Source organism: Pituophis catenifer, unplaced genomic scaffold (genome assembly GCF_029215685.1).
Source record: "Pituophis catenifer annectens isolate HBS135680 unplaced genomic scaffold, rPitCat1.0.hap2 SCAF_2, whole genome shotgun sequence".
NCBI lineage: Eukaryota > Metazoa > Chordata > Lepidosauria > Squamata > Colubridae > Pituophis > Pituophis catenifer.
This window is the reverse complement of record NW_027256882.1, coordinates 172690786-172718449: the sequence shown is the minus strand read 5'-3', so window position 1 is coordinate 172718449 and position 27664 is coordinate 172690786. Positions and strand designations below refer to the sequence as shown.

Sequence of the window (27664 nt, the reverse complement as noted above, 5' to 3'; positions counted from 1 at the left end):
ACCAAGTTCTGCTTTTGGATGTGAACCCCTTGTGTGTCCATCGGGGATGAAGTTTTATTTCTTCAGTCATCAAAATAGCAAAAGCATCCCTTGGCTATAGTGGCAGTACTATGGCTGTTTTGGGAGAAGAGCAGATAGATTTGATTGGCCAAGTGGAAGGAAGGACAGGAAATGGGCTTAACAAAAACAACTGCATTCTCCACCACAAACTCAAAGTATTGGCCAATTGTCTCTCCTCCGTGATGACTGGGTTTTAAACCAATTTAGCAAAAGGTTTGAGGATAAAGTACCTCATTGGCCTTGCCCAGCACCTTCCTGATGATCAGTAGATGCTAAAGCTTACAGTGGAGTGACAGACTGGGAGTTTTCTGCAGTGCTACTAGGAGGGTTGGGGGGAAAAAACAGTGTGAGGTAGGATGGAAAGGAAGTGTGTGTCTAGATTAAGGCTTGCCGAGTATACTATTACCAAAACGCATGGGAAGAAAGTTGCACATTGCTGAAGTGGGGGCGGAACCTGCAGCCAAGGCAACAAGAGTTGGAAGCGGGCAGCTAAGGAGTGGGGACAACAGGATTGTGCAAAGGGCAAGTGGCAATTGACTGGCTTATTCACAAACAGCAACATAGACATCTTTGTGGCCACAAACACAAACATGGGCCCCAGGAGAAGTCCCCTCCCTCATGCTATGTATAGAGATCCCTGGAGACCCCTCTCCTCTCCCTTTTTCCCAAGCCTGGGGGCCCCTAGGCTGGGAGAAGAGAACCAGGCATAAAGTTTGCATATTTATATGAAGAGATGTGGACTTGAGAAATCTGCAGCCTCCGGATGAAAAGGGAGATCCTGACGGAAGGAAGGAAGGAAGGAAGCTCTCTGACAACCGGCAGGTTTAATTTGCATGGGGATAGTATATTCTGCAGGAATGGATACAGAATTAGTCATAGAAAACAGAGCAAAAAATAGGTTCTCAGAACAAAGGATAGTGGCAGAGGGAAGGTTTAGGATTTTAAAAGAACATAAACAGACCTTTCTGCCCAGAAGACTGTGTAGTTCTTGTTTCATTTAGGGTAGAGAAGGTTGTGTTTTGATATGTGCACACACACACACACACACACACACACACACACACACACACACACCTATCCGTCTGTCTGTCTCTCTCTCTCTGCAGATAATTGCTCTGTACAGATAACTTATTCATTATAAGCCACCCACAGTCATATATGTGAGATGAGCGGCTGTATAAATCTAATAAATAAATAAAAAATAATTTTAAACCAACCATCCATCTTTACATTCAGAATGACCGGCCTCAAAAGCCTGAGTATTCCTAGGGATTTAATATCAACCCATTTTCTAGCTCTGACCATTTCCAGCAGGTGCCATTCCTTTTACCAGGGATCTCCAGGGATATGTATTGCTTCCCCCTTTCCATGGGATTGCTGTTAATGGAGGAGAGGGCAGACGAAATTCTTCAAAATAAAAAAAGGTGGGATTAAAAATAAACAAATAAACAGATTCATTTTGGAAGAGCGTTCCCATGGGGGTGGGTCGAAGCAGTGAAGGGACACGGGGTTCAGAGTCTCAGAAGACAGGGAAAGGGATCTAGGCCTGGGGAAGTGAAGGGTCGCAGTACAGAGGGGAAGTCTCTCAGTCGGAGAAGAGGCTGGCGAAGCTCTGTCGGAGGCTGCGGATGCTCTCAGCACGCACTTCATCCTGACTAAGGCTGCCCCGCGGCACCGGTGCCTCTGCAAGGGGGAAGGTATTGGTCAGAGACTGGGATTTGCTAAGGAACAGTGAGGGAGGAATGGGGGGGCAGGAAAGAAGGGAGGGGTAGACGGAGAGGAGAAATGAGAAACACACTATTAAAATCAGGTCAGGCAACAGAACTTGCTTTGTCTGAAATGCTGGGAGAGAAGAAAGGGGAGTTTGGGAAGCATTGCCCTCCTTCTCTAGAGTAGGGTAAGAAGCAAGCACAGAGCTGCAAAGGGGGCAAGGCCATTGAGAGGCCTCATTGCCCCCCTCCAGCCCTAATTTAATACTTCAAAGGAGGGTGCATCCAGTAGGGAAAGACTAGGGAAATGATCCTGCAGCAGGAAAACATGAGGGAAGAGGGAAATTCTCAGACATTTTCTTCTAATTGAAACACCCACCCACCCACCCACCCCCTCGGCCGCCCCATTCCAATTCTTTCCAATTCTTTTCATTATGGATAGATCCTGTTGAATTGAGAGCAGAGGAACATGAACTCTCTGTGTGATTTTGGCAAGCTTGGGCTGACGAAGAGCTGCAGCGAAATATTTGAAGAAGTTATTCAGCAAGAAGTGCTTTTCTGGAGCCCTAAGTGCTGCTGCCCTTGTATGGAACTGCTTCTCTGTTAAAAAAAATAATAACGATCTTCTTGTTGATCTCAGCAAAACTGACCCCCTATAACTGGCATAACCCGCGAAGCCAATTGAAAGTGAGGGTAATACTTTCTGCTCTCCCTTTCACTGGCCAAACAATTTCATCCCTGTTTCTATGCCACCCCCGATAGACGGCCATGGGAAACACTTGTCACAGGCAGCACAAGTGATGATGAAATACATCTTTCCTAAATTTATGCTAACCCCTCAACTTCAAATTTATCCTGCAAGGTTTGATTTATATACTATAATTAGGGGGTTTTAAGTGTACTTTTTTTTTAAAAAAAAAAGCATTTTTTTTTCCAAATTTCAACTCAGGAACGTGACATCTTAAAGCATGGGGTTTGGGGTTTTTTTGCATCCTTTCGAATGATGACCTTGTATATGTGGAGAATCAAATAACTCTTTTTTGTTTCAGGAGGAGTTATTTTTTTTTGTATAAAAAGTAGTGTCTAGTTCTCACAGTGGCAAACAAAAGCGAACATAAAAAAGCAAGACAGTTGTGATGATGTCAGTGAAGAATTTCTTATAAGCAAGTGACCTTTCATTCTCTTCCCTCCCTTGTCATCCTACTGCACCTCATCATTTCTCATTTAACATTCTCCCCTAGCCCCTTAGTGAACTTTGACAAAAGTGAAAAGGACACAAAATGACAACACACTGATTTTGCAAAAGTGATCTTGAATTGGTGTTAGGGGAAAGTGCATGTAGCACGGCTTGTGCCCTTAAGTATCTGAGGTTACCAGATCACCATGGCAACCTACCAAACCCCTGTTTAGCTAGGAACAAAATCCCCACATTGCGAAAATTAAGTCTTGGAGCCTGCCTAACCCTGCTCCCTTCACAGAGAACCCAAGAGTCCAACGCTTACTTCAGCTGGGGCTGGGGTGGAGGTGGCAGATCCTGACTGGGTTTCTGGGCAACTTGTGGCTTTCCTTGGCTTGGTGGAGGACGGTTCCCTTGTTGCCCTGGGCCACCAGGACCCTGCCCCTGAGTACTGGGCCTCGGCTGCTGGGTAGTGGGTGGTGCTGGGCGCTGCTGCTGTGCTCCTGCTCCCGGTGGGCGCTGCTGGGCCAGGCCCCCTTGACTGCCCTGCCGTGGATGCTGCCGTGGTTGACCGCCAGCCGCTGGAGGGCGCTGGGCCTGCTGGGCCTGCTGCTGTTGCCCTGGGAGGCCCCCAGATGCTGTCTTGGACAGGCCAGCCCCTGCGGGCCGCTGCTGCTGCTGCTGGGGGGAACCTTGCTGCCACTGCTGCTGTCCTCCGCCACTGGGGCTCGGCCCTCTCTGAGGCTGGGGGGATTGTGGAGCAGAGGGTGGCCCCTGCTGGCGAGACTGCTGGACTCCAGGCCCTGGCTGGCGCTGCCCTGCAGGACGTTGCTGAGCCTGTGGTGGGGGTTGCTGGGTGGTGGGGCTGGGCAGACGCTGACCCATTGCGGGACCACTGGGCTGTGGGGTAAGGCCTGAGAGTTGCTGGCCTTGGGGAGGGGGGCGTTGCTGAGATGGAGGGCGCTGGGAGCCTGGAGGTGGCTGCTGAGGTCCTCCTGAAAGACAGAGTGAAGACTGTTTTAGCCTTCTTAATCTGCTAAAATTCCCTTTCAACAAAAAATTCTGATGCCTTCCACCTGAGCCACAATTTCCCCCAAAGCATAATTCACCTTGGGGTGGAGGTCTCTGTTGGGCTGGAGGGCCTTGTCTCTGTCCAGCTTGAGCTGACTGAGCCTATGAAGGAAAGCAAACAAAAGCAGGCGCATGCATCAAAACTTATCCTTCTTTCCTTTTATCCCATCCTGCCCAGCTATAGTTTTCCTATTTCTGCGATATTCTATCTTCTTTGTAGCATCGGCCATGCAATACAAGAATGTCTCCAAATCTTTCCTTAGTAGGCTGCCCCATTCAGGCATTCAATCCAAAAAAATGCACAGATGACACATGGAGGAATCTTTCTCCACTGGAGCCATCAAATACTGGGAATCATGTAAACTCTTCGCAAAACATGAGGAATGGCTTGACAAACAGAGAGTTTTCCTTGCCCTTCCTTTTCCCCAGATGCTTGGCAATACATGGGGGTGGGGAGGGGGAAGTGTCTCTAAACCGCTGAAATTTGTTTTGACAGATGTGATGATAGCAATTTAGCTAAGGAAAAGCTTCAAAGCACAAGAGAAGCATTCTTCTTCATAACACAAACTGTTATGGCAGCCACCAACTTCAATGGCTTTTAAGGAACATTAGACAAATAACAGCCATTTTACTTGAGACGGTTATATACTTCTAGAATTAGAGGCAGTATGCCTCTGAATGCCTATTGCTAAGAATCATGAATAGGAGGACCTGGTGGCACTTGTGAATTTCACAGTGGCCTCTAGCTGGCAATTACTGTGGGAAACAGAACACTGGATTGCATCCAGGAGAGTTGCTCTTAAGATCTTGAAAGTGAGATTGGACAAATTCAATGTAGACCAATCTACCAATGTTTATTATCCATGGCATTTAAATGAAATCTCTACAGTATTATAGAAGAACACCAGGTGCTTGAGATCAAATAATTAGAAAGAAATGTTGACTTTGACTTCATCGTATAGGCTTTCCTAAGGGACACGGTGGCTCAGTAGCTAAGACGCTGAGCTTGTCGATCGAAAGTTGGCAGTTCAGTGGTTCAAATCCCTAGTGCCACATAACAGGGTGAGCTCCCATTACTTGTCTCAGCTTCTGCCAACCTAGCAGTTCAAAAGCACGTAAAAAGTGCAAGTAGAAAAATAGGGACCACCTTTGGTGGGAAGGTAACAGCGTTCCATGCGCCATTGGCATTTAGTCATGCCGGCCACATGACCACAGAGACAGCGCTGGCTCTTTGGCTTTGAAACAGAACACCGCCCCCTAGAGTCAGGAACGACTAGCACATATGTGCAAGGGGAACCTTTACGTTTACCTTTAAGCCATCTAACTGTCCATTATCAAAAACAAAAGAGTTTTTGTTGTCAAAATTATCAAAATCAAAGAGTCCCTCATGCTGAAATCTTCTGCATCTTTTTGACCCACCAACTTTTAATTAGAAATTTCAGATACTAAGCCTGGTTCTAATGCAGGCAACCTGTGCTTGATTCCCCATTATTGTTGCCATAATCTGAACTCTACTGTAAACTTCACTATCACCGTTTGCTGCTCTGAGCCAGCATTTCCTCCTTTTTCTGACTCCTTTCCTTCAATTTCTAGTAAGCAGTGACTAAACATAAACTACAGGGGAAAAACAAAAAATGAGGAATGACTAATGTTCTGTTTATGATGAAAAACAAAGTCGTAATACCTGGGCATGCTGTCCTGAGGCAGAGCGCACAGGGGAGGGCACGGGGGTGCGAGGAATGACCTGGGCCATGCGTAACAGTACCAGCTCCACAATCAGCTGCTTATCTTCCTCTTGATGGTCTCCAATCAGAGGCATGGATGATCCCACTACCTGAGGAAAGAACAAGAACAAACAGGAAGTGAGCTGTTTCCCTTAAGTAGAACATGTGTGAATTAGTCCAAGACTTTCTGCAGGAAATGACGTTATTGTTGTTTTTTAAATGCCTACTTTAAACATTAATGGCACTAGCAGAAGTTTCAACTTCGGATGAAAACAAATAGGCAATAAGAAATATGGATAACATCCAGAGAATAGCTTTCCTCTGACAGCCTCTCTCCCTACAGAAGATAATCATCTGCAGAATGGAGATAATAACAGATGACCACCATTACAGGATATTTGTTGGAAGGATTACGTGTGCTGTGTGTATAAACACTAAGCAATAGTGTTAACAAAACCACATGGTGCAATGGGTGGTGACTCAAAGAATACAGTCTGATCTATGTAGCCAGGAAGTAACTGGAACGAAGCCAGTTTGTCCCACTGCCTGTAATATGGAAAACCAATTGCACGTCATCATCAATAGACAAAATATACATTCACCAAAAACATAGGAAAATGCAGTAGAAGCAGAGTGGACCCTAACATTAACCGCCAGTTGTTTTATAATGGTTGAGCTTTCCAATACACATTGAACTATATATTCTGGATATTAATAAGAAGATTGAGTTTTTTAAGGTGGGTCAAGGTTTTTCCAAACCATTTTCCAAATCTTTTCAGTAAATATCCATAAGGTTTTCTGCAACGATAGCAATGACACAGGTTCCCTGACAGACTAAATTAATGCTGGATTTTTTGAGTAAAAGGGGAGAGAGAAAGTGATTTGGCCTAATGCTATCTAGTGAGCATCGCAGCTGAAAATGGATTTCAACTCAAATCGCTTTGGTCTGAGAGAGTACAATACTGTCCCGGTACCCTAAAAACACATGTATGTTGAGGTTTCATTATTTCCAGAACAAACTTGTTAAAAAGAGCTGATTTGTTTAAAAATCCTCAATTTAAAAAGAAACTTTTAACCTGGCATTCTGATCTTCCCTTCTTTTAGTAATTTTTTAAAAAGGTTGTGTTCCTTGGTACATTTGTTAAAATATAAGCATTCCCAGCACCAAACCTCAATAATGTGGTCACGTCCATCCTTGCCATGTAGAGCTTCTACTGCACAGATGTCCAAACCACCAAAAATTTCTGAACAAGTGTCCACCCATAGCTTGTACCTACCGCAGAATGGAAAAGATCAAGAACAGAGACAAAATTATAAATGTAGCACAAGTACAGAACCCTCCTAATTTTATCACTTTCACTCAGATATATTTAGCCAGGAGAAGACCTTGGGAAGCCATAGGGAGGAAGAGTCCTCCTATTCTAAGCATTTATTTATAATCCCTTCTATCTACCCAATCATATTTCCCCATCCATGCCACTCACCTATCTGACATAGCTATTTGCTCCAACATGGCAGAACCAGTATTGGTTTTCCAGTTGCCTGAAACAGAGGTCCTCCTGCCAGGGGAAAGAGGACATTATGGGTATTAAAAGATCCAGGGAGGAAACAGAGAGCAAACATTTCCTTGAAAAAGGAGGTCAATAACATCAGGAAAGAGACTGATAGAGATTGAGAAGGGGGAATTCAAATGGGGCTTGTCAGATAAAGGGTATATTAAATATGGTGTTTTGAGAAACTGAGTCCTCAAAGGAGGTACACTCTAAACTCTAAACTTTCACTCAGAGATAGCACAGAGATTGAAAAGGGTGGGTGGAGCAGAGTGGTACGTACTGTATCTCTCATAGTTTGTAAAAAAAAAGAGAATTTCAGCAAGTGTAGATATTTCAATTTTATATGACAATGTGCGTTTGCCAAAATTCCCATATAGTTCACTTATTAAAGATGCGAGACCCAAACTTTTACAATGGTCACCTCTTCCAGGATTGTTTCTAGAAAGTGATTTGAAAATGCTGACCAGGATCAATAAAGCTTCATGGAAGACATCATTCTGCTGACGGGAGGAGGCAAAGTAGAAAGGAAGTTGATTTAAGTAATGGTGGGATCAAGTGCAGGTCAAGAAGCTTCTACGGGGAAGTTGCAACATTTGCTAAGAGTAAGGAAACATAAACATGGCGAATTTTTACCAGACTCACATGTAGGCTTTGTAGTTATTGCCAATCTTCTGTATACGGATATCATACTTGGCATCAATAAAAGGTTCTGAGGTGGCATAGGTCTTGGTGAGTGCTACTACACTGGCTATGTCCTGGAAATCATACTGGTTCTCCACCTTGACCTGTAGCAAACAGAAGCCTTTGCATTTACTGTATCAAATATAAGCAGAGAATCCTACATCACCCACATTTCAGCAACTGAATTTTGACCTCTTTAAAATCTGATTTACCCTTCCAAATTGCATGTTTTACAAATTTCATGGCTAGGTTTATTGTGTGAAATTCTCTTCTTCATTTGATCACATCATACAGGAATGCAATAGTGCCTTATTGTAGCCCATTATTTTTATTTATTTCCCCCAAAATGTTAAATATGAAAATACAAAAAACACACCATGTAATGATTTAAACAGATAGTGCTAGAAGCTCTTTATCCGGGAACATCTACTGACATAATTTTCTCATGGATTCAGCCTGCCATAAAAAACTAGCAGAAATCTTTATCTAATGGTTGGGCCCATTCTGTAGCGTCAGCCTCTTTGACAAAGGAGATGATGCCTCTTGCCTTGGAAGAGTCAATGATGCCAGTCATCTTCGGACCCAATGGGTTTTTGACAGTGGTGAAATCCTCTGAAGTCTGCTACCAATTTTGTGAGTCTGCTACTGAGCGCACGCTTTGCACACACATGCGTGCCTGAGGCGCACTCACGCAGCACTAAAAAAGGAACATTTTGAAGCCTTCCGAATCTGCAAAGGTAAGTAGAACAGCAAGGGGTGGGGAATCCGCTGTGCCACATGATTTAGATTAGCTAGAAAGCAGGAAATCCAACAATCCTATCTAATATAAATCGTGCATCACAGCTGATCATCGCCCAGCTGATTGTCGGAAATACCGGTTCGCCTGAACTGATAGCATTTTTTACTATCGGTTTGCCCGAACTGGTCCGAACTGGTAGCATTTCACTCCTGATTTTTGATATCTATCATCTGGTCTCCAAACCTTCCCTTTTTGGGAAAAGTTGTTGACACTGTGATCAGTCTGCAGTTGGTGAAAACCTGGAGGAAATGGATGATCCGAGCCCATTTCTGTCAGGCTTCAGACTGGGATTTAGGATTGAGACAGCTTTGGCCATTGATGGAGATGACTTATGGTAGAGCCAGGATGAAGATGGTGCATCCATCCTTTGTGCTCTTGATCTTTTACTGCAGGAGTGTCAAACTTGCAGCATCACATCATCACGTGACGTATCACAACTTTTCCCCCCTTCGCTGGTGTGGCCAGTGCGTGACACATCCAGTCTGCAGGCTGCGAATTTGACTCCCTTGTTTTAGTGGCTATCAATATTGTCAACCTCAGTATCCTTCTAAGTCAGTTTCATGGGTTGGGGAATGGAGACACACATATACAATGGTTCTCTTCCTTTCTCTGGGCCAATTCCTGTTGATATTGTTGATGGAAGAGGAGAGAGAAATAATTATCTTGGTCTCTCTTTTATGGGAACTCACATGCTCTGTTCATCTCATCTCACTCATTATGCTCTGTTCTTCTCATCTCCTTTTCAGTTATTGTGTGAGGTCATCCACTGGTTTGGGATTTGATACATTGATGACTCTGGAATAAGATGTTCTATCCCTGTGTCTGGAAGCTATGCAGATTTGGACAGGGAGGGACCCTCTCTGACTCAATCCCACCAAAATCAAGTGGCTGTGGGTATTTGGTCTATCAGATCTGGAGATATTCCATCTCTGATTGGGTGGGATTGTATTTCTCCATTTAAGAGTGTGCACTCTGGCAGTCTTCCTAGGCTCATGGCTCCTGCTTGAGGAGCAGGTTGTAGCCTTAGTCAGGAAGACCTTTGCACAGCTTCATCTGGTGCCCCAGTTCTGTCCTTTCTTAGAATGGGAGGCTCTTCAGATAGTCACTGATGCCCTGGTCACCTCATGGCCTAACTACTGTAGCATATTCTATACAGTGCTACCCTTGAAGACCACTCAGAATTTTCAATTGGTCCAGAATGCAGTAGTGATGGCGGTAATGAGCATGCCTTGGTATGCCGATGTACCTTCATGGTTCAAGGTACTGGATAATACCTTTAAAGCCTTACATGGCACAGGGCCTTGTTATCGAAGGAACCACGTATCTCCCATAGTATCAACCTGCCCGATTTAATCTGGCAGGGTTGGCGACGTTCTCTGAGTTCCTTTGATTGAATAAAGCCCTCTATCGGGATGCCAGAAATGCCCATTCTCTGTGGTATAATTTGCTCACTGGAATGAAGCTCTCTCTGAGATCCAGATGGCTCCCACCCTGCTGGTGTTTTGAAGGGCCTTAAAGACTTGGCTTCCCCCAGGCTTTTATCAACAATGAGTGAAATTGCCTGGATTGTGTGGGTTTGTTTCTCTTCTGTTCGTGTCAACTTTTCTTCCTTTATTTTTGTTTCTCATTGTTGTTGTTTTCACAAACATCAGGCAACAGCTCTCCAGCCAAATGTACTCATCCAGTCTGGTCTTCCAGAGAGGATCTGCGACCCCCACCCTCATTTTGTGAGGTAAAGCAGATATGGATCAGACAGCAGGCCTTCTTGGTGGAAATACCCTCCCTACAAAATTTTTCAGCCACCACTTTGCAGATGTTTTGGAAACAGGTCAAAAGCTCAATTCTAACAAGTCTTTGGTCCCAGTTGAATGGTTGTGGGTAGCTATCTTGAGTTTGCTTTTGCTTTCTCATGGTGGTTTTGTTATACTGTGGGTTCTTTTTGTTTTGGCCTTTATTTGTGGTTTTATGCTGCCCAAGGCCTCCAGGACGGGGCTAGGTCACAAGTACAGTTAAATAAAGAAACAAAATCAATTTCTATACTTGTTCCTAAACAAAAGAGGAATCCATTATAAATTGCAGCTGGAGTTGCTGGGGAATATTTTAACACTGAAGATCTATTTGTGGCTAATTGGGACAGATGTTATTGTGAGGAAAGATTATTCTTCCCACAATTGCCCCCTGAAAAGGAGCGGAAATGGGGATGTCAGAGACAAAACAGGAATGCTCTACAATCTAATGGGTTTCTGTCTCAACAATGAAAATAACCTAGGAAAGAGGAAAAGAACATACTGTTACTTGCAACTTGGGAAGAGACACAAAGCAGGAGCTTAGCAGCTCTGTGGTCTAGGTAATAAACTTTGCATTCCAGGCAGAGCAGGGATCTAAGTGATCAGCATGTAACAGATACCGAGATAAACAAAGATGAAGGCAAACTAATTAATCTAGATCATTTAAAAGAAAAACCTTTGAGTTGCCTTGCAGGCCTTCTCCCCTGTTGACTGTTGAGTCAAACTGCTTTGAGTTAGCAGAACATTTTAACTGCTTTGAGTGAGCAGAACATTTTAACATTTTATCAGTTGACCCCACTGAGTGTCCCTGTGCCTGGCTCTTTGCCTCAGTTTCAGATCACTGCCAATCCCATGACTCCCCTTCAAGGTAGGGTTACCAGGTTACAATTGGAAAAGAGGATAATGGATACACTACCTACTGTATATGGTATTTGAATTTTTATTCATTGGAGAGGAAAGGGATTACAAGTGAGTAAAGAGGCACACAGTAAAGTGGGGAATAAATAAACGTTGAGAAAGTACTAGCCCTTAAGAGATGGGATGCGGTGGCTCAGTGGCTAAGATGCTGAGCTTATCAATCAGAAGGTCAGAAGTTCAGTGGTTCGAATCCCTAGTACCACGTAACTGAGTGACCTCCCGTTACTTGTCCCAGCTTCTGCCAACGTAGCAGTTCGAAAGCACGTAAAAAATGCAAGTAGAAAAATAGGGACCACTTTGGTGGGAAGGTAACAGCTCCTTCGGCATTTAGTCATACTAGCCACATGACCACGGAGACGTCTTCAGACAGCACTGGCTCTTCTGATTAGAAACAGAGATGAGCACTGCCCCCTAGAGCCAGAAATGACTAGCACGCATGTGCAGGGGGAACCTTTACCTTTACCTTTAGCCCTTGAGGCAAAAAGCTTCAACTTCTAATTAAGGTCTGGTCAATTTCAGGCAGCTGTCACACTGGTGGGAGGGTACTAATTAAGGTCACAGAGCTGAGCTTGTAAACTTGGGGTTAACCCTTATTAGGGAAATGCTACACTACAGTGAAAAACTGCTTGAGAACAAATACCCAAAAAGCTGAACAATTTCTGATGTTAAGGTTATGCCTGCCAGACAAAGGACATCAGAACAAAAGAGCCTCCTTTTGCTGAACAACTGATAATCATACTCTGAGGTAATGGGTGATCCTACAGAAGTTAATACTTTGAGGCTACTCTTGGATGGTGACAAAAGAGTAGGGAAATGCTACTTTAATCCTAATATGGTTAAGGATGGCTGAAAAAGCCCATTTCAGAAAGTTGGGGACGATAGGAAGGCAAGATCATGAAACATGGTAGGAAAAAAAAGATTGTTGCCACCACAAGATGTTTATGCCATGGTTAAATGCAAGTGGGAAAAGACCTTTAGTGAAAGGGTTACATTAATGTATCTCAAAAGAATATCTGGGTGAATTTTATTGCAAATGGTGGTTTGTGAGTACGCTCGAGCGTACTCTGGCTCTGGTTTTTTGAGAACTTTTATACCTCACCTTTCCCATTCCAGAATGAGCATGTCCCATCTTTACCACCACTGGGTATTTGGAAGTTGTCAGCTGGAAAAGGAAGAAGAAGGAAGAATCACCAACTGTTGATAATCACTGCCATTAGGCACCAAGGTCACTGCATTAAAAGGTCACTGCATTAAAAGAAATTACAATGCTGAAAAACAAGGAGCCATGTACAGTGGTGCTTAAAAGTTTATGAACCCTTTTGAATTTTCAATATTTCTGAATAAATATGACCTAAAACATCATCTGTTCCCCACCCAAGTCCTAAAGCTAGATAAAGAGATCCCAATTAAAATGAGCCAAAAATGTTGTACCTGTTCATTTATTTACAGAGGAAAATGATCCAAATGGCCATGCACAAATAAATAAATAAACTCAATAAATAAATGAACAAGTATAGTTTTGAATTGTTTTCCATCTTAATATGAAATGGGGGTTTTGTAAGCAAGTTAGAGTTAATGGAAGGCAGGGCAGGCAGACAAACTGATTGTTTTGTTACAACCCAATGGTTCCTTAATACTTGGATATTTGTAAGTTGAATACATGAATACACTGAATGGTATAAAATTCCACCAGCGACATTTGATCTGTAATGTTGCAAATCTCCAGTGTTAAATAAACCTGCATGTATCAGCTTGAAATCAAGCCTAAATTTATAAGACATAAATGTTCACCCAAAAAGAATATGCTCCATCTATTAATTTATGAATTACTTTTCCAGACAACTGCAACATATTTCATATGACACACAAATGCTATTCTTATTGATAATTGTGCATGTAATTGCTGCAGACTACATTTACACAGGAATCATGGATTCTGAAAGGCTGAAATATATTGCTAGGAAAGAAAACATCAAGATGTTGCCAAGATTTCCATAAGATACCAGTACCATGCATGTAAGTGATATTCTGTTTGTTTGAACCAAAGTATATGGGATATGAAGAAACTGTTGTATTTTTATTTCTGTATTATAATATTTTCCTGTTACTGAGTGGGGTTTTAATGTAACTGAATGGCTACATGCCTAGTTTTGCTATCAATCTTCCTAATTTTTCCTATAGCTGAGCTGGGCAGAAGCTTGGTAAAACAGCCAAGAACTTCCTGGTTGTGGTGGACAGACTATCTTGGTATGTCATGAAATCCAGCTTTATTGGAAACAGCCTGTAGTACATACTTTTACTGGGAAATATTAGGGAAAAGAGGTCTCCCAGTGAAGGTTTAAATTATCCCCCCTCCTAGTATTTAATATGTGACCACAGACTAGAAGGTATTCCTGGGGGACACATAAGCACATTACTGAAACAATGGCCAATGAAAATTGAAGCAACATCAGGTGATGTAAATGATATTGGCTTTAATTTTGATTGCAACTGAATTTACTCTCCTGTTTTGTTTCTTGTTATTTGCTTTCATTATTTTATACTATATCTATAGTATATACCAGTCCTACATGGCATGGGACTGGGTTCTTTGTAGGTCTTCTCCCTGAGGGTATCTGCCTAGCCTACCAGGTTACCTTATGGAATATATTCATACACAGTTTTATGTTTTTATTAGTTTGGCAGCCACCCAGAGCTGTATTTTAAAATAAGCACCTGGGCAAAGCTTTTAAATACCTAGTGTAAATAAATGAAAAGGGTACTATCCATATCTGATCCCTGCTTAACTGTGTCCCAGCAAGATGATGCAGATGCTGCCAGTATACCAAGCACAGAATAAAGCTGCTCTCAAAATATGTTCTTCTGGGAAATGAGGAATACAAAATAGTAATGACATCCTTGCAAGTAGTCCTCAATTTACGACTGGAATTGAGGCTGGAATTACAGTCCTAAATCATGGCGATGGTTAAGTTATTGTAATGTACTCCTCCAGAGGATGCTTTTGAGCTTGGATCTGAAGGTGCAGATAATGTAAAATATGGCTGGGTTGCCAAAGGGGGCAATTTATCAGGATTTTATTGCATCTATTTGGAAGTTAACTGTTGCCAATTTACTATTGAACTAAATTGAAATATGCATTATATAAATGTAGGAATCTGCAATCTGCATATGTGCAGGGATTTTCCTGTCTTGGATGGCAAACCTCAGATAAGGAAGGTTACTTGCACGTAAGCGCCAGGAAATTACATTAGAAGATAAGACCCTAATTCTGTAAATAAGAGGAACAGCAGGAGAGGAAATGGGATATATGTGTATTAGACTTTAATTAAAGTCTAACATTATAAGTGCTTAAGCAAAGCAGTAATGGTTAACCAAAGACTCTAGTTACCTGGAAGATTCTGTAGCCAATGAGATGCTGCCAAGTACACTGTAACTTGAAAGTAACAAACTATATAATGTCACTATGTAAGACAATAAAATCACCACATACATCCTCAACCTTTGTGTGTGTGTGGTCTCTACATATAAAGCCCTGTTTATCTTAGGACAGGTCTGATAAACCTTTTCAGTTGCTGAATACCACCTCGTAATATGCAGGGTTCCCTCCCCGCAACCTAGTTATTCATTAAATTGTCCAGAATCTCATAAGGCTGCGATATCTCACAAGATTTTGAGCATCCCACTTCAGATATTGTGCAAAATGTCACATGTGATTTTAACATCTTCATAGGCGTTTTGAGGAAGGCACAGGTAAGAAAGCAGAAATCTTGCAATGCTGCCTTCCCATGACTTTGGACCTTGATATATAATTAAAATGATTTTAGTGTGCAATTGTCTAGCCGCATTCATGGAATTCTGCCAGAGACCCATTCAGATGATGTTGTCTTCTATTTGTATCTCTCTGTGTCTTACCGACATTTCAGCCGTAATTTCTCTTACCATAAAAACAATACATTGCGGAAGATTACTTGCATAATGACTTTTTCTAGTGATGATGTAAAATAGTTGAGGGCTTATTGATTAATATGATTTTGTCCTGTGATTTACTAATATCATTTTGGAATAATATTTAAAGGTATAGTAGATAAATAGATTTAAGGGAGAAATTTTTAGTGTTAAAGATGTTAAATCCTAAAACTCTGGAATTTGACTATTTTTGAGGAGTTATGGTTGTTTCTGGCCTGGGGCAATACTAAGAAAATTATTTTGAGGAATTAGAAAAGTAGTAATATTTCTGGTAGTAAGGATTAGGTTCAAGAGATATGTGACATCCATTTTAAAAAGGCAATTTTATCTCTTAATCAAAAGAGACTCAATGCAATTTCCTGGGGCATAGATTTTGTGACATTTTGTAATATTAGACATTTTTCCTAAGGTAACTTTAGAAATCTGTTTTGATTGACAGATATAAATAGTTTTCACCATTTTTCTTATTTGCTTGTTTTGTTTTTATAGGGTTTTTAAATGTATTTTTCCCCTTTCCCCCAAATTCTGTAATTTGGGGGAAAGAACTCCAATTTCACCTGCATTCTTATCACCAAAAAATAATATACTTTCTTACCCTTTTAAAGAAGATCATACGGGAACTCAAGGGAATTTACTTAAAGTCACACTAGCTGGGAATTACACAAGTTGAAATCCAACTTATTGGAGGATATCAAGTTGAGGAAAGGAGGTCCAGAGATTTGATTCATCACAAAATCCCTCAACTCTCATCATCAGCATGGAATCAGCATGCAAATGATTTTGCCTGTTACACAACCATTGTACAGTCACCAGATATGACTGTCTAAAGTTCATCTTCCTACGTAAGAATTTTGTAATATATGAAGCACCACCAAAATCAAATGTGGGATATGCAATGCTCTTAGACAGCCAACTTCAGAAGTTACACTTGTGCCAACGTACGTTCAAGTCATAGGTGGAGATACAAAATAACATGTAAAAAGTCCCAGTGTGTTTCTAATCCTCTGATTGGTTTACTGCAAGATACAAATGCAACTAAATACGTGTTCAATGCTTTATTACTAATATTCACTAAAATCTAAATGGTGTACCAAAAATGCCTCATTATACCAAAATCAGCTTCAGTGGGTACTTGTGATGCTTCAAGACATTTTTTAAAACATCACTCTGCCTCATTCATAGAATTTTGCAATATTTGGAGGATGTTTAGACAATACTTTTCACTTCTAATATTCCTGTGCTTCTCTATCCTTTGTTTTTTTTTCTTACGCAACATTAAGAATGGAAAAATAATAACTTCCTGGTACGAAGATTCAGCTGGAATTCAAATGATTCCATTGGATCATTGCTACCAATACGCATGTCCTGGTATTATGTTTTAGGAACAGTGAATAAACAGTTTGAACATTTACTCAGACAATTCAGATTTGTTTTAAAATAGATTGAGAATAAGTAATGGGGATTTCAACCTTTACAAATGGGGTAATTGAGCAACATTCTGGGTGCTGGCTCCACATTCAAAGATATTATGCAATTATTCCTTCTTGATCGATTTTTATGGAAAGAAAACAAACCTAGAAGAAGTAATGGGAAAATGCAAGAATACAGATTTAAAAACATGGTATCTGAATTGACTATACAACTGGTAAATGAAGTGAGGTGACTGCAAAATAACAAAAAAATTATATCCTCTAAACACTCTTGATTTAATTTTGCTGAAATGGGTAGACTTCTTTCATTAGAGAAAAAATATTGTTTGCATTTATTGGTGACTGGAAGCTTCTTATGGACATTTTGCAAAAAAAATTAAAAAATGAATTTGTAAGACATGGTTAGACTTGATAGATTATAGAAAGAAGAACAATTATGACATCAAACTTTAGAGAGAGAAGTTAAAAATAGATTTGTACTTATAACTGTTGTGAAGAATATCAGAAGCCATTTTTTATCTTATTTCTTTCTTTTCTATTTTTCTTCAACTTTTTTCTTTTCTTGCACTTTTTACATTTTCTGTGATGTTTCTTCTTTATATTAGTTTATGTTACTTTTTACCTTCTTGTTTGAAAGTTTTAATAAAAATTATATAAAAACAAACAATATCAGAAATCTGACTTTTAATATTTATAATGATATAAAGCATGCACATTCATTTTTTTAGGTTTTCTACAAGAGCATATTTCTTATTTAGATGTCTACTAGGATTAGCAAAATGACAAAATAACAGAAATCATATAGAATTTGTTCACAGTGAATGCAAAATAACCCTTCGCATTGAACATTATTGTAGAGCATTACTATACAATTAAAAATTGGTTTTTGATGTTAGTGTTGAATATAAAATACAAATGTTAGTGTTGAATATAAAATACAGGTAGTTAAAATACAGGTAGTCCTTGGTGAACAATAGCAACTGGGAATGGAATTTCCATCACTAAGTGATGTGGTTGGAAAGTGCAATGCAACATGATGGCCTCACTTAGTAACAGCAGTTCCAGCATTTCTTGGTTGCCATCATTATGACAGTGTCATTAAGCAAGGACCTCAAGTAGTCACAATTTGCAACTTACTGCTGGCTTCCCCATTGACTTTGTCAGATATAAATGCCTTATTCTCTAATGTGTAAATAATGTATATATGGAACATCAGGGGTTAACTTATTACTTGAGCTTTAATGTATTCATATTTTACCACTCCCATTCCTGGCTCCGCCCCTTGTATATAAAAGGAGCCATCCTCCCCATTTTCCTTGCTTCTATCTTGAATATTCAGCGAATATAGAATGCCTATTATGATTAAAGAGAATTATATTTAAACCTATAACTTCTATTATCTTTATTGAGTCTGATCCTGAAAATATTGCAACAAGCTGGTAGCAGAGGATGGTTAATTGACTCAATAAGTAATTAAAAATGTCCAAGAAAGATAGGCCCAACACCAGGGCCTACAGCAAAGAAATAGAAACTGATCAAGAGATGATCAACGAATCCACTAATGCGATTTCGAGAGAATCCGAAGAATACACCACTGAAGAAGAAGAACTGATGAGTGAAAATAACGACCAGGAAGAAATCGAGATAGAAAATAACGAACTCAGGTCAGAAATATTAAAAATACTAAAAAGCCAAAAGAATGATGAAAGCCTCATCGCGGACCTCCAGGAGATGCTGAGGAACAGCGGAGCAGCGAGAGAGAAAAACATCATTAAAGAAAAACCCAAAGATCAAAAAACTGTGAGTGAAATGACTACTGAGAAAATAGTTGTAAAAAAGAAAAGATGTGACCCCGCGCGAAATTTTGAACGGCAGCCATCTTGGTTTCAACGAACTTCAAAAGAGAGTGAAGCAGAGCCAATCAAAACGCTCAGTTCAAAATTTCTGGCGCGAAAAACGCTATCAGACGAAGAGAGTGAAAAAGAAGTCTCAAACTCTTCAGATGAACCAAAATCAGAAAGTGAAGACGATTTAACAAAGTCTCAAGTAGAGTCAGCAATGAAAACACTTTTTGCTGCTTTTGGGCCAAGATTGAAAATTTCTAAGACATCAACGAAGAAGCAAGCAATCAAACCGACAACTCAAGACCTGCACGCTCCCATTCTGACTTCGAAAACGACGACACCCGAGCCCAGAGAGCCATGCCGATTCCGTCCTACACCGCAGACAGAATCGAGTGCCAGCGCACACAAGAGAAAGAGAAGAACCGCCGCCATCACCAAAGCCCCAAAAACCAAACCAGAGACCGACTCATCTGAAGAGGAGCGGATCGAGAGAGCTGAAATGGAGAGAACCTTCCACAACGGCGCCAAAGAAGAAATGAGCAACGCGCATGTGCAAAACTACGTAGACGGCCCCGAAAGACTTGAACTGGCCAGAGAACCGCGCAGACTCGTTACAAGCATCCCAATGCCGTTCTGTAATTTCCTGCACTTGAGAGACCACGGACTGCCTCAGGTTGTAAGTAATGGACAAAATAATGTGGGGAACTTACCCAGTGACTTCCCAAAACTTAGAGTTGATGGCATTAATTTACAAGAGTGGTACCAACAGCTTCAGGTTATTTTTATGAAAGAAAATTTACTATTCTTTATAACTAGTCCTCCAAGAAGACCTTGGACTTTAAAAATAGACTGTTTACATCATAGAGCATTTTTCATAATAATTTCTAGCGTGTCTCCTGCAATGTATCATAGCATCAAACCAAACCTAACTGTATCAGAAATAATTCAATGCATGTTTAATCTATTTCACAGCGATAGCGTAGCCACAACCACAAGAATGTCTAAGGATTTCTTTTCTTCTAGAGTGAAACCAGGGGTTTCTATAAGTGAACATTTGATAAATCTAAACAAAATAAGAGCTGAGCTGCAATTGAGGGGGGAAGTGATTTCAGATCAAACTATGAAAAGTGTTATTATCAATTCACTTGATCCATCATGGGATAGCTTTATGTCACACTTAGATACCATTAATTTGGGATATTTATCAATAGAAAGTCTATCTAACAAATTGATAGCAGAAGACAATTCAAGAAAAAATCGTTCCAGTAACCAAACAGAACACAAATCTTTTAGGAAAGTAGTCTTTCAAGATAAATATAATGAAGCCTTTAGATGCCACAATTGTGGATCCAGGGAACACAGTAGAAGAGACTGTCCCAAAGTCCCAAGGGAGAGACATAGGCCAGAATATAGGAGCAAATACAATTACAGACAATCTTCCACAGATAGACACAAATATAGAAGTCCACCAAACTACAGAGAAAGTAGAGGGGGTAGAGAAAATTCAAAAGAGAGAAAATCTGGGTCACTAAATGGGCTAAATAAACAAGACAGCACCAAAACACAACAAGATGAGAACAATAATTGGCTTATTGATTCTGGTGCAACAAATCACACCACTAATAACAAAAGTATATTATCTTCATTTACAGAAGATAAGTTTGTGATAAAGGTAGCTAATCAAGAAAAGGTTCAAGTATTAGGCAGAGGAAATGTGACCTTGCCTGGTTTAGGGAAAATAGAGGGGGTATTATTAATCCCAGAAATACCTCACAACATACTAAGTGCTATAAAACTAAGCAGAGAATCTGACATCAATATAGTTTTCTCAAAGGGGAAAGCAACTATAGAAAAGAACAAAACAAATGTAGGCACTGTGATGATAAAAGGGGGTCTACCCTATCTGATAACCAAAGAAAGATGGTTACATAACATTGATTCAAATATGGAAGATTGTATTGAAGCAGATGATGAAAATGTCAGTAACAGTGACAATGATGAATGTAAAATAACTCATGATAACAAAAATACACACAATGAGAAGAAACCAAAAATAGGTAAACCAATTCATGATGAGTGTGCTCATATCTTACATAGGAAGTTAGGACATGCAAGCTTTCCTGTAGTACAAAAAATGACTGAACACGCAGAAGGTGTAAAAATAAAAAATTGTGAAAATTATTTAGAATGCTCAGTATGTAAATCCACCAAACTAAAAACCAGTCCTAGACCAAAAAAATCTAACAGATCAACTAACAATATTTTTGATTTGGTACATATGGACTTAGTTGGTCCATTAACTCCATCAATTACCTATAGAAAACGTTACTTCCTAACAATAGTGGATGATTACAGTCGCTATGGTTTTGTTTACACATTAAAGCACAAGGATGAAACTTTTCAGAAATTTAAGGAATTCTACAAACGCATAGAAACACAACATAATATCAGAATAAAACAAATTATGACAGATAGGGGATGTGAATTCATGTCTAAAGAATTCTCCCAATGGTTAAAGGATAGAGGGATGCTACATTTCACGTCCAATCCATTTTCTGCCTTTCAAAATGGGATTGCAGAGAGAAAGAACTCCACACTACAAACCATGATTAGATGCACATTAGAGGATGCTGGTTTAGGCAAACAATTTTGGTCAGAAGCCTTACATTATTCAAATTACACTCAAAATAGAACATGGTCCAGTATTGTGAATAAGACACCATATGAGGTGATGTACAATAGAAAACCTAAATTAGCACACATGCACATATTTGGAGTTACTGCAGACGTGCACATACCTAAACAATTGAGGAGAAAGGGAGAAAACGTATCCAGGAGATTAAGATTCATGGGATACGAAACTGGAACCAAAGGGTACAGATTCATCGATAATAATAACAAATTTATAGTATCCAGAACAGCTGTGTTTCATGAGCAGGCCAATTGGTCTAAGTTGCACCTTAATGAAATTTTTCCTAATAAAAGCAAAGATAATATATCTTGCGAGGAAGGAACAACAGAAAATCAAAATATTAACAAAAGTAAGAACAAAACCAAAACTTGGACAAATAGTCAGCATAAAATAAAGACAGACACATTAACAAAAAAGGAAGCCAGATATTTGCATGACAACCATAGCAAACCTAAAAGAAATATTAGAAATAATAGAAACCAAATACCAAATAAATACAAAGATTATATTATGCATATGGATGGAGAACAAATAACACCTAATACATATGAGGAAGTATTGAAACTTCCCCGTGAAGAAAGAGAAAAATGGGAACTAGCTATGGAAAAAGAAATGAAAAGTTTACAAGGATTAAATGTATTCACACCTGCGATCGCACCTAAGGATAAAACAATTATAGGTACCAGGTGGATTTATAAAATTAAGAATTTAGAAGGAGGTAATACCTTATACAAGGCCAGACTAGTTGCACAAGGTTATGCACAAAAATATCCAGAAGACTATACTGACACATATTCACCCACAGTGAGAACAGAGAGTGTCAAAACAGCTCTTGTAGTAGCATCTGCACTCAATCTAGACGTGTTTCAATATGACATACAGACTGCATACTTACATGCAAAATTAGATAAGGAAATATATGTAAGAGCACCACATAGTCAATACACTAATAAGAACGAAATTTGGTTACTAAATAAGAGTCTGTACGGATTGAAGCAATCTGGCAAAAGATGGTACGATTGTTTGGTAAAAGTACTAAAGACCATGGATTTCAACGCCACCACTGCTGATAACTGTTTCTTTGTAAAAAAGAGTAATGATCATATTGAATTTGTATTAATTTATGTGGATGATATTTTATATATTGGAAAGCACAAAGAGAGCAGGGAAATCTTTGTAAATAAGTTAAACGAACACTTCTCATTGAAATCACTAGGTAGAGTGAATAAATACCTTGGTGTACAAATTAACAAAACAAAAAGGGGATTCAAACTTACCCAAAAAGATAAAATCATTGAACTCCTAAACAAATGTAACTTAAATAATGCCAAAACATGTGACACACCTATGCAAACTGATTTTCTTAGAAACAATGATGAATCTTCCCCTGAGTTTAAAGACAACACATTTTACAGATCAGTTATAGGTTCACTCCTTTATATATCTAATTGGACTAGGCCAGATATTGCATTACCTCTCAATTTATTGTCAAGATATGTTAGCAAACCAACCTTGTATCATTGGGAAGCTGTCAAAAGAATTTTAAGATATCTGAAAAGTACATTAGATTTTTGTTTAATATTGGAACCCAATAATGACAAAGAACCAAAAATTACTTGTTATGCTGATGCAGATTGGGCTGGTGATACATCATGCAGAAAGAGTACCTCTGGTTATGTTTTTCTATTGAACGATTGTCCAGTTTACTGGTATACTGGTAAACAAGAACTGGTAGCCACCTCTACCACAGAAGCAGAATATGTTTGCTTGTCTAAAGCTGCAAATAACCTTGTATGGTTCAATGATTTGATCACAGATGTTTGGAAGAAACCTACTTTACCATTTATTATGCATGAAGATAATAAAGCGGCCATTGAAATTTCTAGATCCGATGCAATTGGACAAAGGTCCAGGCATATTGATATAAAATTTAAGCACGTGAGACAACTATCTCAAGACGGATTCATCAAAGCAATACATTGTGATACTTCTGAACAATTAGCTGACATATTAACAAAACCCTTACCTTCTAAACAACACAAATATTTAACTTCTAAATTATATGTATTATATTGTCCTGAATCTGAACGTAACTGGTGTTGTATAACGAACCGGCATTTAGAGGGGGATTTGTCAGATATAAATGCCTTATTCTCTAATGTGTAAATAATGTATATATGGAACATCAGGGGTTAACTTATTACTTGAGCTTTAATGTATTCATATTTTACCACTCCCATTCCTGGCTCCGCCCCTTGTATATAAAAGGAGCCATCCTCCCCATTTTCCTTGCTTCTATCTTGAATATTCAGCGAATATAGAATGCCTATTATGATTAAAGAGAATTATATTTAAACCTATAACTTCTATTATCTTTATTGAGTCTGATCCTGAAAATATTGCAACAGACTTGAAGCCAATAAAGATTGCAAATAGTGTCTATATGGTGTCTATATGAATGCAGGGATGCTCTAATGGACAGAGGTTTGAGGATTTGTCATAAATACCACTTGTTCAGCACTGTCACAAGTTCAAATGATCACTGAACGGGTGGTTGTTAAGCACGTAACACGTGTATTAGCCAGCTAGTTAATATCAAATATAGTTTTGTGAGAAAAATATTATTGTCACTCTTTTCAGAACTTCTGTAACAGGAATTGTTTTATTTACTTCCCCCATTTAATGGCTTCCTTTCCTTATACTTCTTCCTTATCTTCTTCCTTTCCTTATAGTTCTTAACAGAAGAGTTAATCTTCAGGGTTAAAGCAGGACACAAATTCCAACTGATCTCCAGTTCTTAGCGAGTAGGGGGATTAAGCCACAGAGAAACAAGGCTACTCAGGAAAACAAGGAATTTCTCATCAAGACCAGACATTCTTTCAAAGGTTGCAATTTTGAAAACCACATGTCAACTTAATATTAATGTTCAAGGCAAATCCTTGTCATCAACGCATCCAGAAAACGGAGTGAAGGGTAAAAAACAAAGAATTAGTGAGCAGTCCTGGGAAGCTAGAAGATCTGTCAAGGTATCAGGCAGTAGCAGGGGTTTGATAAATCTGTCAAAAACTTTGATAAACTGCTTACACTTTGAACAGCAAGAACAAAGATTTTACATATTCTGGCATAAAAACACAACTAGCTGTAGTCAGATTAGCAACGTAACAGGTGGCCCGCATTTAGCTGGTCTTCACTGATCTACAAAATAGTTTAGAGACCCTGGAAAGGAACCTTGGTTCCTTGAAAATGTCAACATCACCTTTAAATAGCCAGAGAAGGGGTAATTTAATTATAGTTTCATTTCCAAGAGAAAAAAAACAAATTTAAAGAACCACACACCACTTCATACCACATTATTTGTATGCTGGTGTAGTAAGGTCACAAAAAATCACTATTACGTTATTTTTTTAGCCCAGGGGGTATGCCAATGGTTCCCCATGTTCTGGAAATCTACCGTTGCAATATTTGTCCTCAAATCATTTTGGATTGCAAACAATGCTGGGACTTTTAGTTCTCTAAGGAACTCATAAATGATACTTTCTAACTATGTATGCAATTTCCACCACATATGCTGCCTCGTTTAGCATTGTATTTTCAACTGCAATCATCAGACACACAGAAGAATGCAGTACAGGTAGTCCTCCACATACGACTATAATTGAGCCCAGAATTTATGTTGCTAAATTTGACATTTGTTAAGTGAGTTTTGCTCCATTTTACAACTTTTCTTGCCACATTTGTTAAGTGAATTACTGCAGTTGTTAAATTAATAACACAGTTATTAAGTGAATCTGGCTTCCCCATTGACTCTGTTCATCAGAAGGTCACAAAACGTGATCACATGACCCTGGCACAAGCATCCGAATATAAATCATGTGACCATGGGGATACTGCAATAGTCATAAGTATGAAAAATGGTCATAAATCACTGTCGTAAGTCGAGGACTACCTGTGCAATGTAATTGTTAATGATGGTCCTTCCTAGGCAGATGAACAGATCTGAGATTTACTGTTAAATTAACATGAATGGTACAGTAGAGCTCAATTTATGACCAGAGACTTAATGGATTCCAAGAAAGCTACTTATAAGACAGGTGTGAAATTCTGAAGACCCCCCCCCCTCCCCTCACACCTGTGTTCATGTGATCACATTTTGGGCACTTGGCACTTGGCTTGCATTTATGGCCATTTGCCGAGTCTCGTGGTCACATGACTGTGATTTAGACTTTTTTTTTCTTGTGGAAACTGGTGTTTACTTCCCGTTTCTGGCAAAAACACCCATAGCGAACAATGGGTTCACTTAATAACATGGTATTTGCTTAGCAACCATGTGTTCACTTTATGATGGTCACTTAATGACCATGCAAGAAAAGTTGTAAAATTGGGCATGCTCACGTGGTGACCTATTTAAAGACCATCACTACTTACAACTCTAATTGCGGACTCAATTATCAATCTAGATCCGTTCCAGTCAGGTTTCAGGCCTGGTCACAGCATGGAAACGGCATTGGTCGCGTTGGTTGATGATCTCTGGAGGGCTCGGGACAGGGGTTGCTCCTCTGTTCTGGTCCTGTTAGACCTCTCAGCGGCTTTTGATACCATCGACCATGGTATCATGCTGCACCGGTTGGAAGAGTTGGGGATGAGGGGCACCGTGTTACAGTGGTTCTCCTCCTTTCTCTCCGACCGGTCGCAGTTCGTGTTGGCAGGGGGGCAGAGGTCGACCTCGAGGCCTCTTATATGTGGAGTGCCTCAGGGGTCGGTCCTCTCGCCCCTCCTGTTCAACATTTATGTGAAGCCGCTGGGCGAGATCATCCGTGGCTTCGGGGTGAGATACCACCAGTACGCTGATGACACCCAGCTGTACATCTCCACCCCAGGCCACCCCAATGATGCCCTTGAAGTGATGTCCCAGTGCCTGGAGGCTGTGCGGATCTGGATGGGGAGGAACAGGCTCAAGCTCAACCCTTCCAAGACTGAGTGGCTGTGGCTCCCAGCATCCCGATATAGTCAGTTGACTCCATCACTGACTATTGGGGGCGAGTCGTTGGCCCCCACAGAGAGGGCTCGCAATCTGGGAGTCCTCCTGGATACGCAGCTGTCCTTGGAGGAACATCTGACGGCTGTAACCAGGGGGACCTTTTGTCAGGTTCGCCTGATTCGCCAGTTGCGGCCCTTTCTTGATCGGGATTCCCTGTGCACAGTCACTCATGCCCTCGTCACCTCTCACCTTGACTACTGCAACGCTCTCTACATGGGGCTCCCCTTGAAGAGCACCCGGAGGCTCCAACTGGTCCAGAACGCAGCAGCGCGGGTAGTGACGGGAGCAGCATGGCGCTCCCATGTAACACCGCTCCTGCGTGAGCAGCACTGGCTCCCGGTGGTCTTCCGGGTGTGCTTCAAGGTGTTGGTTATCACCTTTAAAGCACTCCATGGCATAGGGCCTAGCTATCTTCGAGACCGCCTGCTGCCACCGACGACCTCCCATCGACCTGTGCGCTCCCACAGAGAGGGCCTCCTCGGGGTGCCATCAGCCAAACAGTGCAGGCTGGTGACCCCCAGGGGGAGGGCCTTCTCTGTGGGGGCACCTACCCTCTGGAATCAGCTGCCCCCAGAGATAAGGAGAATCCAAGACCTCAGTGCCTTCCGCCGTGCCCTTAAAACCTTTTTTTTCCAGCAAGCCGGGCTGGCCTAATTTTTTAAGTGTTTTTAATTGTTTTGTTTATCGTTTTTAATTAATGGGGCCAAATTTATATATATCTTTTAATTGTATTTTAATATTTGTACTTGATGTTTTTACTTGGCTGTTCACTGCCCTGAGTCCTCAGGGAGAAGGGCGGTATATAAATTCAAAATAAAATAAAATAAAAATAAATAAATAAAATAAATTATCATCACAAGTTGAGGGTGATCTGTGTTGTGTGGTTAATTGCTTGATTTTTCACGTTTACCTTATTTTAAATAGCACCTACTTTACTTGATAGGGAAATGGAACAGACCAAAAAAAAAAAAAAGCAGTTTTTTAAACCTTTCAACCATACAGTACTTTGGACAAAAATCCCCACCACCAATAGCGCAATCTCTTGAGTTATTATCAACACTTTTGAAAGATGGAATTATTCTTAGGAGGCCACACAGAAGAAAGAGGTTTAAAATCCTTCCTCCTTTGATCAGTTCCAAGCTTAATCAATCATTCCTCCTCGCCACTTCCAGTGAAGAAGACAGTGAAAAATAAACACGCATAATGTCAAGCATA

The 27664-nt window shown here is 40.3% G+C and overlaps 1 protein-coding gene across 1 annotated transcript in view; it reads right to left on the bottom strand.

The window, feature by feature from the left end:
• Window positions 1-1645: 1645 nt before the first annotated feature.
• SYN1 (synapsin I) overlaps window positions 1646-27664 on the bottom strand; it is a 113119-nt gene continuing 87100 nt past the window's right edge. The window contains exons 6-13 of the mRNA XM_070935073.1: window positions 12579-12641; window positions 7937-8079; window positions 7226-7300; window positions 6912-7014; window positions 5702-5851; window positions 4056-4119; window positions 3272-3941; window positions 1646-1781 (exon numbers count right to left, since the gene is read on the bottom strand). Coding sequence (XP_070791174.1) covers window positions 1646-1781; window positions 3272-3941; window positions 4056-4119; window positions 5702-5851; window positions 6912-7014; window positions 7226-7300; window positions 7937-8079; window positions 12579-12641 — 1404 coding nt within the window. The remainder of the gene's footprint in view (window positions 1782-3271; window positions 3942-4055; window positions 4120-5701; window positions 5852-6911; window positions 7015-7225; window positions 7301-7936; window positions 8080-12578; window positions 12642-27664) is intronic.